The sequence below is a fragment of the Rhinoderma darwinii genome, chromosome 4 (assembly GCF_050947455.1).
Source record: "Rhinoderma darwinii isolate aRhiDar2 chromosome 4, aRhiDar2.hap1, whole genome shotgun sequence".
Taxonomy (NCBI): domain Eukaryota; kingdom Metazoa; phylum Chordata; class Amphibia; order Anura; family Rhinodermatidae; genus Rhinoderma; species Rhinoderma darwinii.
Genome location: NC_134690.1, coordinates 231300589 through 231316192, shown reverse-complemented (window position 1 = coordinate 231316192; position 15604 = coordinate 231300589). Strand labels below are relative to the sequence as shown.

General features: G+C 42.1%; 1 protein-coding gene across 1 annotated transcript in view; it reads right to left on the bottom strand.

Annotated features, from left to right (window-relative positions):
- Window positions 1–5884: 5884 nt before the first annotated feature.
- CDC40 (cell division cycle 40) overlaps window positions 5885–15604 on the bottom strand; it is a 54125-nt gene continuing 44405 nt past the window's right edge. The window contains exons 12-16 of the mRNA XM_075862273.1: window positions 15462–15577; window positions 12933–13066; window positions 11268–11344; window positions 8841–8985; window positions 5885–6486 (exon numbers count right to left, since the gene is read on the bottom strand). Of these exons, the coding sequence (XP_075718388.1) occupies window positions 6309–6486; window positions 8841–8985; window positions 11268–11344; window positions 12933–13066; window positions 15462–15577 (650 nt within the window). The 3' untranslated portion in view covers window positions 5885–6308. The remainder of the gene's footprint in view (window positions 6487–8840; window positions 8986–11267; window positions 11345–12932; window positions 13067–15461; window positions 15578–15604) is intronic.

The window sequence follows — 15604 nt, the reverse complement described above, 5'->3', positions numbered from 1 at the left end:
TCTATTCCATTTTATATGTGCCAATCATGAGATGGATGAAAAAGGTAGAAGAAAATTCAGACAGGCAGAACGGTGTGTTTTTATGATCAGAGCTCATGTTTTCTAGTTGAAACCTAATGCAGTGTGACATGAGACCTCAGTATTTCAGAGTGTTCTAGAAAAAGTATACGTATCACAAGACTAAGGCCTCATGCACACGACCGTATTTTTTTCCCACCCGTAAATACGGGTCCGGTGTCACACGTATTCGACCCGTTTTGCACCAGTATTTACGGACCCGTGGCCGTAAATACGGTTCCGGTGTCACCAGTATTCCACCCGTATTTACGGGCACGTTTTCGATACAAAATCGCACTGCACTAATCAGCAGCCCCTTCTCTCCATCAGTGCAGGATAGAGAGAAGGGGCAGCCCTTTGCGAGGTAAAAGTAAAAGAAATTCATACTTACCCGGCCGTTGTCTTGGTGACGCGTCCCTCTCTTGACATCCAGCCCGACATCCCTGGATGACGCGGCAGTCCAGGTGACCGCTGCAGCATGTGATTGGCCTGCGATTGGCTGCAGCGGTCACATGGGCTGAAACGTCATCCAGGGGTGTCGGGCCAGATGTCGAGAGGAACGCATCACCAAGGCAACGGCCGGGAGACCGGACTGGAGGAAGCAGGAAGTTCTCGGTAAGTATGAACGTTTTTTGTTTTTTTTTACAGGTTGCTCTATATTCTGATTGGAATTCACTGTCCAGGGTGCTGAAAGAGTTACTGCCGATCAGTTAACTCTTTCAGCACCCTGGACAGTGACTATTCACTGACGTCGCCTAGCAACGCTGCCGTAATGACGGGTGAACACATGTAGCCACCCGTCATTACAGCAGCTCCATAGACTTCTATGGGCTGTCCGTGCCGTTATTACGGCCTGAAATAGGACCTGTTCTATCTTTTTCAACGGCACGGGCACCTTCCCGTAAGAAAACGGGAAGGTACCCGTGGCCAATAGAAGTCTATGAGCCCGTTATTACGGGTCGTAATTACGACCCGTAATAACGGGAGTTTTTACGGTCGTGTGCATGAGGCCTTAGACGATTTTTATGGTCGTGTGCATGGGGCTAATTGCGGTCAGTAGCCGTAGAAGTGTACCGCAAATTATGGAACACGTCCGTTCTTTTGCTTTTTACGGGCCATGCTCCCATACTTTGTATGGGGAGCACGGGCCGAAAATGCGAGTGGCTGTACGCGGCCGCCAGCCGTCCCCCTAATAGAGACCCGTGCTTACGGGCACGGCTGTGTGCATGGGGCCTAGAAACAGTTAGGCCAAATGCACACAATGCATATTACGTGTGGATTTGCCTTGCGTATTTTCCTGGGGCAAATACGCAGCAAAATTCAGTACCAGCAAAGTAAAGGAGACCATAAGTATTCTCATCTACACGTTGCAGATTTTTTTTGGTGTGTATTTTAAAATCCGCAGCATGTCAATTAATTTAGCGTTCCTGCCTGCGAATTTTATCTGACTAGTTTATTAAAAACCGCAGCATAAAACCACACCAATTTCAGCATCAAAATGTAAAAACTGCATTTAAAAACGCACACAAACAGAAACCTAGCGAACGGAGACAAACAAAAACCAACTGAAACAAAAGAATTACCATGAAATTGAAATTAACGGTAATTCTAACGGAATAGTTGCTTTCCGTTTAATCCTCTCCTCCTCTGACGGAAGAGGTAAACATATACGAACGCTAGTGTGAACTTAGTATTACATACAACTGTCATGAGATTTTTTTATTTCACTTTTGATAAACAAAATAAGTTAAAAAAAAGTTTCACACAAGTCTCGTTACAATTCGCAATGACGCTATCACAATTAAAAATGGAGCAATCGTGCAAGAACAGTGTGTGTGTAACCCCAGCACACCTCCAATTTCAATAATTACAGTATTACTCAGCCCTGTTCACGAAAATTGCCTCATTGATTTCATTGGGAGTTGGAGGCGTTTTTTTCCCCAAGAGCAGAAAAAAAATGATTGAGGGAAAAAGCAGCGACATGCATTATCTTGAGGCGTTTTCCGCCTCAAGAACCCCTTTGAAATCAATGGAAGATGGGAAAAAACACTGCGAACAGCCGTTGAGTTTTTTTGGCGTATTTTATGGCAAAAACTGCTCACGGTTCTTTCCTTTGCCAGTTGAAGTGTAAAAAAAAAAACCGCAAGAAAAACACGTCAAAATTCCCTGCAAAAAATACGGCAAAAACGCCTGTGGTGCAAAACCACTTCAAATAAACCGCAGCTGATTTTTACAGGCAGAAGTTTCTGCCTGCAAAAAAACAGTGTGAACAGGGCCTTAGAATGCTGGTTAAACGTCACCCAATCTTGTAGAAAGCTCAATCCTTGTATAATTAAAAGTTATGAAACTTTCTTATTTTTGGTTTCATTTCCTCACCATTTTCACATTCAGACACTGAAAACCCACATAGAGCCAACATTCCTCCAAGTTGAGTCTTTGCTACAATTGTATGCAGTTTTGGCAACCACCTGTGAATATCAGCAGCACAAATCTCTCTTTTGTCCGGACGTTTCTCCAATGTATTAAAGGGGAAACATTTTTTTTTTTTTTTTTTTAGTTAAACAGTTAGTATATACATGATTACACATTGTTCTAATTTTTTTACAAGTCAGGCAATATTATAAACTAGATTATAATTTATAATATTTCCATGTGCTGGTCACTAGAGGGAGCAAATCCCAAAATTGCAGCATTGGCATGTGGTAAAGCAACCTCATTGCTTTATGCTGCAAAATTGGAGAAGACACACTAGCTCTAGTGTGCTCAATTAATCCCCCCTCCTTAATCCTGGCTAGTGCCAGGAGAAAGGAGGGGGTTGAATGTTCAAACCTCCTACTCTGTGTGCCGCCATTTTTTGAGCGAATGCACAGTGTAGTAGGCTTACATACAGTGGTAATCACACAGTAAAACACAAACATAACTTACCTGCTCCTGCCGCCGCTCCTAGTCCTTGCTTCTGAACATATATCCGGAAGCCGCGACCGGAAGTAGTCATCTTACTGTCCGGCCGCGGCTTCTGCTCCACATGAAAATGGCGTCGGATGTCGCTCGGCCAAAGACCTTCCTTTTGGACTGTATGGGAGCGGCGCATGCGCCGTTCCCACACAGACGGCGTACACCATAGTGAATGTAACGGCTCCCATTCTCGATGAGGATGTATGTGCCGTATTCCATCTCTGTATGTGTCGTTAATCGACACATACAGAGATGAAAAAAAAAAATGGCAGCCCCCATAGAGAAGTAAAAAAGAAAGAAAAAAGTAAAACACAAACACAAATAAATAAAATTTATTTTAATAACACACTAAAAGCAAATTTATATAAAAAAATATTTTTTCTGCGACGCCTGTCCTTTAATGTAGCTAAAAATGTAGTCCAGGCTTTTTAGCGCACAGGAGATTGCCCAGACTGAATACAAATGTACCAAACCCGAAGGCTAGTTCACATCACATTGAGCCCTACATTTAGCACGTATGTCGAGAAAGCTCCTGGTGTAGGCGCTAAATGTGTCCATAGGGCTTCATTAGCCTGACTGAGGCCAATAGATTGTTCATTACGCCCCGTGTACATTTTTTTGTTTATAGGGTGAAATAGCATCGTAGACTTCACTACTCCATCCCACAAAACAAGTATACTGCACAGTATACGTCCTTGTTTTTTAAATAAGGTGACTTATTTGGGGGACAGCACAGGCATACTGTATGTTTAACGTAAATGTCATGGGCTTTTTCAATAGCTTTTCATGATGTATAGATTAATATGATACCATATAAGTATGGGTGACTAATGCATAATAGTGGCATCTGTCATGGACGAATTGTATTAATCACAGAAAAAGGCCATACTTACTGATGCGAGGCCAGGTTCAAACACCAGTTCCCAGCAGGATGCAGACAAACCACAAAGCTACATAGAGGAAGAGTGCTCAGGTGCAGAATACTGATGACATCTACTCTCATGCCTGCTATTCATAAGGGGGGGGGGGGGGGGGTGGCTGCTTAGTATCATTGCACACAGATTGGGCTTGTATAAGGCTGCCAGTCACATGTAGTGCCGGCTTGCAACTTATTGATCATGCCCATACTATTAGATTAGGCGGACTGCCCAGCACTTTCTAGGCGCACCACATTAAGGCCCCATGCACACGAACGTAAAAACGCTCGTAATTACGGGCCCATAGACTTCTATTGGCCACGGGTACCTCCCCGTATGCTTACGGGAAGGTGCCCGGGCCGTTGAAAAATATAGAACATGTCCTATTTTAGCCCGTAATTATGGCACGGGCTGGCCCATAGAAGTCTATGGGGCTCCCGTAATTACGGGTGACTACGTGTGTGCACCGGTAATTACGGGAGCGTTGCTAGGCGACGTCAGTGGATAGTCACTGTCCAGGGCAGTAACTCTTTCAGTACCAGGGACAGTGACTACCGATCACCGGGAGGACGGTTCAGCCCATGTGACCGCTGCAGCCAATCACAGGCTACAGCGGTCACATGGACTGCCGCGTCATCCAGGGAGGCCGGGCTGGTTGTCGAAAGAGGGACGCGTCACCAAGACAACTGCCAGGTAAGTATGAATTTTTTACTTTTACCTCGGAAAGGGCTGCCCCTTCTCTCTATCCTGCACTGATAGAGAGAAGGGGCTGCCGATTAGTGCAGTGCAATTTTGCAGCGAAAACGTGCCCGTAAATACGGGTGGAATACTGGTGACACTGGACCCGTATTTACATGCCAGTAAATACGGGTCGAATACGTGTGACCAAGGCCCCGTATTTACGGACAGTAAAAAATACGTTCGTGTGCATGGGGCCCCAGTATGGACAACCTATTCTCCCCCAGAATTAAAAGGCCTGGCTGCTTCCTGTAAAAATAAACATGATAAACACAAGGTATTAGTTGATATTTTGGCCAAATTACGTAAGCTCGCTTCCCACGTTAAAAGGAGTTTTCCAGCCAGTAAAAATTTGATGGCCTATCCTCAGGACTGCAGGGACGGCCGATGATCAGCTGTTCTGAAGGGGCTGCAGCGCTCGTACGAGCTCCGCTTCCCTTTTATTCCGGTCACTGCTCGAACTGTGAATTGCCGACACAGCAGTAGAGGCGGTTCACAGTAATAGAGCCTTCTCCCATTCACTTCAATGGGAGAAAGTAATACTGTGAAGCGCTGCTACTGCTGTACAAAACACGAGCAGTGCCCGGAATGAAGGGGACGCAGCGCACGAGTGCTGCAGCCCCTTTAAAACAGCTTATCGGTGGGAGTCCCGGCAGTCGCACTGTGAGAGATCAGCTATTGATGGCCTATCCTGAAGATAGGGCAGCAATTTTTAAGGATTGGAAAACCCCTTTAAGGGTCCTCAATCATTGAGTTCAGCTTAAATATGGAATACTACTTTCAGTTAAAAGGGATGTCAGTTTTTCTATTTTTAGGATAGGAAATTATACAGTTTTCCAATATACACATATTTAAAATTCTGCTCACAATCTTTTGTATAACTGTGCAGTAGCATCTGTATTTATATCCATTTAAAAAAAAATCCTACTTCGTAACCCCATGGATGTCATGTGACCAACTGAATGGGACCATGTTTAGTCCTATTCAGTTAGCCCCTGGATACACTACATAGGGCTAAAATTCAGGTATTCTGACTCGGCAGAGATTACTAAACGCATTAACCAATTACCAGCAGAATCCAAATGCAGAGATTTCCATTGACTGTATCAGCAGGACTGAAGAAAAACAGCAATTGTAACAAGGATGACAAAATACATTGTTCTGCAAAAGCGTTATTATATAAACAATATTAAATTAACGGCTATAACGCCTCAATGTAAAAAAGACCAATTTACAATTTTATTTTCAATTAAAAATAAAAACTTCTGTACACATATTAGTAATAAGTTTGTCTGAGCTTACATATACACACATACTGGACCATAGATGTAAAAACACAAGACCTGCTGGTGAAGGTGCTTTGCCACCTGGACACGGAATACTCATAGAAACACATAAATCGGTGTTTTAAAGGGTTTACACTCACAATAAAGTATGAGCAAATATCTTCAAAACTGGAGTATAGAAGAAGTGGACCCATCTACACCTTTGGGGATGGGCAATTCATGTTTAAAAGACACTTTACAATTTAATTGGTTGTCTTGTTCTTCGCATGAACTCTGTTCTCTAGAAGCACCATCCAAAGTTAAAAGTTCTTTACGTATAATCATTGCATGTCCTTTTAGCATAGGCACTTGAGATTTAGTCCCATAGTTTGATGAGGCCGTCCCATCCGCAGGTGATGACTTTGGATGTTTCATGAGGGTGCCAGACTGCACCTATACATACTTTATCATGGGCCTTCAATCTACTGTACAGTTTCGTGGTCTTCCAGTCCCAGATGTTCAGCTTACCATCAGCATCACCAGACACCACATAGCTGGACACAGAAACACACATTATTATACTGACATAGCATCTAAAATATCATCAATGTTAATGAAAAGCTGCACCAGGTTTCTAGAATTTTGTGTATTTACAGATTTGAAGAATTCAATAGATAATTGTAGTTAGAAAAGCCATGTAGAAGTTGATATTTCATCAGTGGATAAATCGGTTCCAAAAATTCAACTGAAAAATTGCTGTGTGTAAATCCACTCTTATAAACACTATATGGACAAAAGTATTGGGACACACCTTAATCATTGGATTCAGTTGTTTCATCCAGTCCCATTGCCACAGGTGTATAGAATCCAGTCCCTAGCCACGCAGTCTGCCGTTACCAACATTTGTGAAAGAATGGGTCGTTCTACTGAACTTTAAAATGCCTTCCCTCCTAGGTATTTCACGATTAACTGTGAGTGGTATTATTGCAAAGAGGAGGTGTTTAGGAACCACAGCAACTCAGTCACAAAGCGGCAGACCATGTAAAATTATAGATCGGGGTGCCGAGTGCTGAGGCGCATAGTGCATAAAAGTCCCCAAAACTCTGCTGACTCAAAAACTGCAGAGCTCCAAAACTCCTCTTGAATTAGCATCCGCACACACTGTCCCCCAGGTACTTCATGGCATGGGTTTCCATTGCCAAGCAGCTGCATGCAAGCCTTACATCACAAGCGTCAGATGGAGTGGTGTAAGGCCCACCGCCACTGGACTCAGTGGAAACGCGTTTGTGGCGGTCTGGACGGACAAATAAAGTTAAATAAAGTTTGGTGAAGGAGGGATAATGCTATGGGTTTGATTTTTCAGGGGTTGTCCTAGGCCCCTTAATTCCAATGAAGGGAAAGCTTAATGCTTCAGCAAACCAAGACATTTTGGACAATTGTATGATTCCAACTGTGTGGGAATAGTTTGGGGAAGGCCCTTTTCTTTTCAGCATGACTGTGCCCCAGTGCACAAAGCAAGGTCCATAAAGGCATGGTTAGGTGGATTGTGTGGAAGAACTTGACTGGCCCGCACAGAGCCCTGACCTCAACTCCACTGAACACCTTGGGATGAACTAGATCAGAGATTGCGAGCCATGCCCTCTCATCCAACATCCATGTCTGACCTCACGAATGCTCTTTTGGATGAATGTGCAAAAATTACCACAGACACTCCCACTCTTCTGGGAAGGCTTTCTACAAGATTTTGAAGCCGTTTTACCCTCATAGGGAGGGATCAACTCCATGTTCATGCCTATTGATTTAGAATGGGATGTCATAAAAGCTTCTGTAAGCGTAATGTGTACGTGTCCCAATACTTTTGTCCATACAGTGTATGTGTGACTATTGCAGCAAAGACATTTTAAGTTAAAAAAATAATAATTTTAGATTACCAAATCCAAGTATTATCCATGTAATGTACACCCACCCACAGGGTACCAATCTAAATGCCTATCGTACCATAGTATATAACACTGAAAAAAGACGGGAGTCCATCCAGTTGAGCCTATTCTCCTACAAAATTAATGCAGAGGAAGGAAAAAAAATCCCCTATGAGGCAGAAGCCAAATCTTCCTCATCCATAATAAGTCCATGGATCAACAACCCATCTCCAGTAATCCAGTACTCATAACTTGTAATATTATTACACTCAAGAAAGGCATCCAGGCCCATTTTGAGCACACATACATATTCTAGGATATCAGTATCACTCACACCATTTCTTGAATGTGAAAATAAGCTGGCTTTCTTCAGTACAGTGAGGAATACATATTAAAGAAACAACTAAGGTTGTACTCGATGGACCTGTGTCTTTTTTTTAACATATGTAACTATGTAAACTTAGAAATTAATGATAAAAGTAAACAGGAGATAGATTTGCTCACGCTGTTTGTCAGTCTGCTGGACTGTCTACATGTTTCTAAAACAAAGAGTTTTGTAGAAATCCTGCAGAGAATATAAGGGTTAGTCGTCTGCTGATCTGTTCTATTTTTGGCTGGAGAATGGCTGAGGGGGCTAATCTTTTTGCCCTGTCTGCAGTAGGACACAGGAGGGAGGCTCCTGTTACAGCCAGTTATCTTACAAGAAGACACAAGACAGTGAGGAGGAGAAGAGGGACATGACTGATCTCTTGGGGCACGTATAGAAGATTTCTTTATAGGTTTCTCAGTTTTGATTGTAATATGAAACAAATGGTATCAAGGGAGAGGAGGAGATTAAGGGAAGAATGGCGGGGATATATTTAATTTTTTTGTGCATCTTCCATGTCTAGTGTACATTTCATTCCAAGGTATAGAGCTGCTCTAGAAAATTATTTATTAAAAATTTGTATAGTTAGAAAAAGATTACTCTTCATGTCATTTATTCTTACCTCATGTCTGGTGAAAAATCAACTTGACAAGCATAACCTGCCACCATATGCCCCTTGAAAATTTTCTTTTTATTCAATCGGAATCTGTTTTGTGCCCCAAAAATTAGGATCTGGTTATCCATAGACTGACAGGCCAGCCATTTACCTGTGAAACAATATGAACAAAATGTATTCAAATACGGAATAAATCATTTCAGTGAAATAGACAAAAATATAGCCCCATCTGTCCATATTCAGATAGATTTAGGTGAAATTTAGTGAGGTCACAGTTTAAACATGAACATTCTGCTTCTAGACATTGGACGTGCTTTGACATACCAGTAGGCGAGGAGGAGAACATTTATCTTACGTCTGAAGAACATAGCCAGACACCACTTCACCTGCAGTGGGCTGCATTTCTCTAGATGCAATTTGGGGGATAGCGGGACTCTAGAGAATCTGTTCATATGTTTAGTTTCTTATTGTTCACTTTCAAAACTGTAAGGAGCGTTCATCTCTGCATGCAAGGCCCATCAGTCTTGAGTAGCAATCAAAAGCTATATACATCTTGTGCTTACTGTGCTACATATGTTAACCAACCCACCGACAACAGGCCATTGGTTGGCAGATAGAAAGCATCAGCATGGTCAGGAAGCCTCATAATGTTAGTACAAGAGTTATGTGGTCTGCATGCAAAGATTTTACTAAGAGCTACACAAGCCCAGCAAAGGCAAGTAAATAACTAAATCACATTTCTTGAGTCCTCCGGTCATTTCACGTGCATTCTGTCGCAATTATTTTCAGACAATAAAAGTGAAAGTGTACAGCAGCGAGTTCTGTGATTCCCTACACCTATGCAACATCCTGACACTGGTGCCGTCAGGACATTGTATGCAGCGGCACATCATACAACAGCCGGACGCTGGCAGCTATCAGGACATTAATGCAGGGTGCGGCGCTCTAGAGAGATCGCAGAGGTAAGTACATGCTTTTCTTTGGCCTTACCCAGGGTCTGAAAAGATAAGTAGTAAATGACTCGTTTCAGTCTGGTTTGGGATTCGATAGTGAACAGACTGGGGCACCATGTATATTACAATGAACAGGGACCCTGTCCAGGGCCCAGCAGAGTCATAAATAAAATATATCGACTTCATATATAAAGTCTGCTAAAAAAACAAACATATATGCCATATATCACGTATGTGCAGGGTTGGGTAATATTTAGCAGTTTTTATATTAAGAGGCCTATGGTGGCACAACGCGGTTTTGGAGGCTGTGGCTTTTAAAGGAGCAGGGATGAAGACACGGTTACGGGCGCTATGTGGCGGTTATTGGGACACTAGGGCTGTTATGAGGGCACAGTGTCCGTTATAGGGGCACTGTGGCTGTTAGTGTATGGTGGCACAGAAGAGGTTGTGGTGACAGTGTGGCTGTAAAGAGGAGCAGTGGCTGTTATGGCAGTTTATAGAGTTTATATACGGCATCTCATTTTTCAGACCATAGAGTGGAGGGGTTAGAACTTACCCGAAGCTCACCAACCGACATCTGAGAATTTCCACTTCATTTGAAATAAAAATTCAGTTGCTAATAAGCAAATGGGGATTCATAAGTATTGCACATTACTTGTTCTTAGCATTTTTTTCTTTTTTGTAAAAAATTGGTAGGTGTTTCTCTAAAAGAACTTTCCAGGGGTTCCCCAATGCTGAATAGGTTTGTGGGAACACTGGTGTATGATATAAATAGTGCTCTAAAGGAGCATTTGCTCGGATTCTGTAAAAGCAGTTGGCAGGCAGGTTTGGCAATTTCATTTAACCTTTAGGGTCCCACAAAATTATCTGGCAGGCTATATATAAACCCTTTTCAGCTCTCTTACAACATCCAAGGAAATTGTGAATTTAATCCTACACGTTATCTAAACAATACAGATTTATCCAACCAATTGCATTATGTTAACAGTATACCGCCATGTGCCATTCTAACAGTGTCTCAAGTTAAGGCCCTTTTACATGGGCCAATGATCGGGAAAACGAGCGATCATATGAACGCTTGTTCCTGCTCATTGCCGCGTGTAAACAAGGCAACGATCAGCCAATGAACGCGCAAACGCTTGTTCATTGGCTGATCATATTGTTTATACAGCAGATAACATTATCGTTGTTGGCAGCACATCTCCCAGTGTAAACATGATGGAAATGCATGGGGACAAGCGATTGTAGTAACGATTGCCTGTCCCAATCATAGCGCCTTGTAAAAGGAGCAAACAAGCGCCGAAAAACGAGCTGTCTCGTTGATCGGCGCTCAATTTTACAGCCCACATGGCTGCTGTAAAACGATCCTAACACTTCTGGTGGTTACTTGATTGCAGGAAAATGCATATGATGCTTTTAAATACACTCCTGGAATTTGTAGGAGGCAGCGCCTTTTAGCTTCAGTAGCCATTTTACTTACCGTTAGGTGATAAGGAAACAGCAGGCATTGAGTGCATACTTGGCTCGGCTATGTACTTAAAATCTACAGGGATGTCCCTGGAGGGGAGAAAAAAAACCATTAGGTTATAAAACCAAAGTAATATATGGTAATTTATACAGAATTTCTATAATCTTGACCACCGCTTCATGTATCTCAGGTTAATGGTGCAAATATTTCACAAAACACAATGTATCTCACAACGGGCCAGATTTACTACGGTGTCTGTCTAGAAAGTGTCGAAAAATGCGTACAATTTTGCTGCAAATTTGGTGTTTGCACCTCTCTATAAACTTTTTTTTAAGGTGGTCACAAAAGGGGGTGTGGCTTAAGTGGAAAGTGGTATAACTTATCAAAAAAAGAGAGAGTGGCCCAATGTAACTGCCACAAAATACTGGTGCAGAATAAGCCAAATCAAAACTGGTATAAGGAAGAGAAAAACGTACAACCGGTCATGCAAAATGTGCCAAAATTATCAAGGACCACTGATAAATTTGTGCATTTTGTGCCTGCCTGATCTAAGTTTACTCCGTCTAACTATTAGACAGCATTAATAAACGTTTGCCAATGTGTCTTATTGTAAGCGATCTCTCTGGTATGGGTTGTTTTTTTTTTGTCTTTATGAAAAGATCCAAATAAAAATATTTTGAAAAAAAACAAAAAAAACACGACTATAGCAATTTTTTGCTTTATGTTCTCTTGTTTAAGTGCTTGAAATGTTATATGATACATTGAGGGTTTTGATAAACATGGCATTTACTTAGCAGTTTTTCCAACTATTTAAGATATATTAATACTATTATATAGTAATAAGTTATAGACTTGGGCAGCCAATGCATTTACCCACAGGATAAAATATTTTGTCCCACTCTACAATCTGAATTGCCAGTCTCATCGATAACCACTGAACCTTCATGATGAACTGTTACATCAAGTCAGAGATGATAACTACAAGTGTCATCTATCCAGTTGTTTTTCCTACTAATGTAAAACATCACCAATATCTTTTGCTAGTATTCTCAACAGTTAAAAAGATTTTAAAAGAATAGGGAAGATTTCAGAAGGAAACAAATGTGATCATAAAAAAAGAAATAAAGCTTCCGATAAAACAGACTTAGAACCTTCACATCAGCGTTGGAATTCCTCAACGGAAAGCTATCAGAGGTTTTCGTCTAAAGGACCCCTCAACGGAAGGCCATCGCGGATGTGAACAGTCCCTTAATCTTTCCAAACTTCAAACTGTGCACAAATGATTTGCTGCTCCAGTGTACTGCATTCTAGTAAACCAGCTCACCCTAAGGCTACATTTAGAGGAACGTAGCCTTAGGGTGAGCGTCTGAGGTGCACCCGTGTGGGATGCAGATACACGCTCGTCTGATTGAGCCCTAAGACAAACTTCTAACTAAACTTCTGTAGTAAATAAACTGGCTCAAGCTGTTCGGCATTATTTACAGATGCAAATATATGCAGCATGAACAAAAGTTTGTGAAATTTAGAATCAATACCATCTGGAAAACTGAAGGATATGTTTAGATGGGAAAGAGGTCGATTGTTTGCCTGTCCTCAAGAAATCTTCATGTCTGCTAATGCACCAATATAGTTTATATGTTTACACTCCCAGAAGAGTGATTAAAACACGGGACTTACCACTCCCAAACTCTCAAGCTCTTATCATCAGAGGTGCTCACAAAACGTCTGTTCTCATCGACAAAAGTAATTGTGTTGACGGCTCCCAGATGCCGGTCGTACTCTTGGACAATCTCCCCACTCCGAATATCCCACTGAAAGTGCGAATCAAATAAATTAAAGAACTGCCCAAGCTGAAAAGTAAATGCTCAGACGAGAGAGTTAGGACGCAGATCTGATAAAGCAGAACAGTTTCGAAGGGTCATATTTATTTCCCTGTAAATCCCTTTCACTGGTTTTTTTGGTAGCTGTCAGCCAAACGCTCGTTCGGCTGACAGCTATTCCTCCGGTCTTCCACATACACGTGCACGCTCGGTGAGCGTGCATGTGTTCTCAGGGGAAAGCCTTTATCTAATAACGAACAAAAGGATCGGGCATGTCGAAATGCAACATGCCCACCAGTCTCTCCCCTAATATCTGCTGTCAGTTGAAAGTCAGGACGCCGCCATACACATTAGATGGTTGGCGGGTTCGGCCAACATACATATAATGTTTATGGTCAGCTTAAATTGGTTTACATTTCTTAGACATTTTAGGCTGCTTTCACATCTGCATCGGACGCTCTGTTAGGAGACACCGTCGCAGATTCCGTCATATTTGCCGGAAAAAATAACACAGCAAAAGTGATTAGAGCCTTTTGACTACATTAGGTTCCAAATGTGGGCAACAAAAACACAGAACATAATGTACAAGTTAAGGATTATCAACTAGCTGGTCACGTTAGTTCCTTCCTGCTGCTGGAATCACCCTTCAATCATTTGTCATTTTCACAAAAAGTGGCAAGTTCTTTGGGCTGCTTTAATCCTGAATTGGGCACACTCCTCTCTCCCACAATTAAAGGGGTTTTCCGGCCCCTAAAAATGTATGGCCTATCCACAGGATAGGCCATCAATATGTAATTGGTCGGCGTCCGACTCCCGGGACGTCACGCTGATCAGCTGTTTTGAAGGGGCCGCAGCGCTCATCCGATTGCTGGTTCACCTTCCTTCCCATCACTTCACGTACTGTGAATAGTCAACACATTTGTAGTGGCGGTTCACAGTACTACAGCTTTCTCCCATTGAAGTGAATAGAAAAGGCTGTAATACAGTGAATCACCAATGCAAGACTGTCAGCGATTCACAGTACAAGCGCTGCGGACCCCTCAAAACAGCTAATCGGTGGGGGTACCATGAGACGGACCACGACCAATCAGATATTGATGGCCTATCCTGAAGATAGGCCACCAGTTTTTAGGGACTGTACAACCCTTTTAAGGGATATACATAGATAGGAGTTGTCTTAACTAGACAAACATTTTAAACCTTTACATTTCTAGAAAATGGTCACCCTTTTTAAAGACAAACCTTTTCCATAAGTCGAGTCCTATACGGTATGCTTGCGAAACCTTTACTAATCAGAGCAGAGAATCGCTACAAACAGCGGCTCTGGCAGACCTTGCCCATGTATTACATGGCTGGGATATTTCTTTGAATGCCAGCAAGTAATAATTTATTTCCGTGCATTGGCTGTAGCTTACCACAGCAACAAAAGCGGTTTGCTGGGATATTCTTAAGCACCCATGGCAGCTGATTTTTGGGATGTTAACGTCATCAAGACAACCCCTTTAAAGAGCACACATGGTACAAATGAGCGTGTAAACCGTGTTTGAAAGCTCAGTGATAATCTGTAATGCATTGCATGAATAATGGATTTGAGAGGCCACCTAAAAGCTTAAAAGGATGGACTGCAGGTGCAAAACATTTTAAGTCATGCGCCTTTAATATCCACCATTTATTAAGTGTAAAGGGTTATTTCCAAGAAATACAGATTTTAGTATTAAATTTGTTATGAAGGTCTCGGATCACCATGACCACTACAATACTAGCGTGTAAACTTTTACTGGAAGGGAGATTAGCTTATTTGTGAAAAGAATAGGAGAGAAAAAAAAAAAGGGGAGATGGTAATTGAGCCACAAACCACAAATACAGAATCTTGTAGCTCTAATCTATGTGAAAATTGTGCAGCAACTGGGAGTTAGGAAACAATGAAACATCTGAACGGAGACAGCCCAACCTATTTACAACCGTTAAGGCTTCTTTCACATATCCGTCAGGGCTCTATTCTGATGTTCCGCCTGAGCTTTCCGTCAGAATGGAGCCCTGTCTGAAAAACGGAAACCACAGGTTTCTGTTTCCATCACCATTGATTTCAATGGTGACAGATCCGATGCCAATTGTTTCTATTTGTCTCCGTTGTGCAAGATTTCCATCGTTTTGCCGGAATCCATAGCGTAGTCGACTACGGTATTGATTCCGTCAAAATGACGGAACCCTTACACAACAGAGACACAGGAAACCATTGGCACCGGATCCATCACCACTGAAATTAATGGTGATAGAAACAGAAATAAATGGTTTCGGCTTGTGTCAGTCAGGGCTGGAACGTCGGAACGGAGCCCTGACGCAGATGTAAACGGAGCCCAACTATGGGAATTACATTCCAACTCACCTGTACAATTTTTTTATCCGACATCCCCGCTACAAATAGATTTTGCTTATCTTCATCAGGATTGAACTTAACACAATATGGCACCTTTCTGTTTGTAAACCTGGATATGCATTGACCTAAGAAAAGAGACTCCTGAATTAACA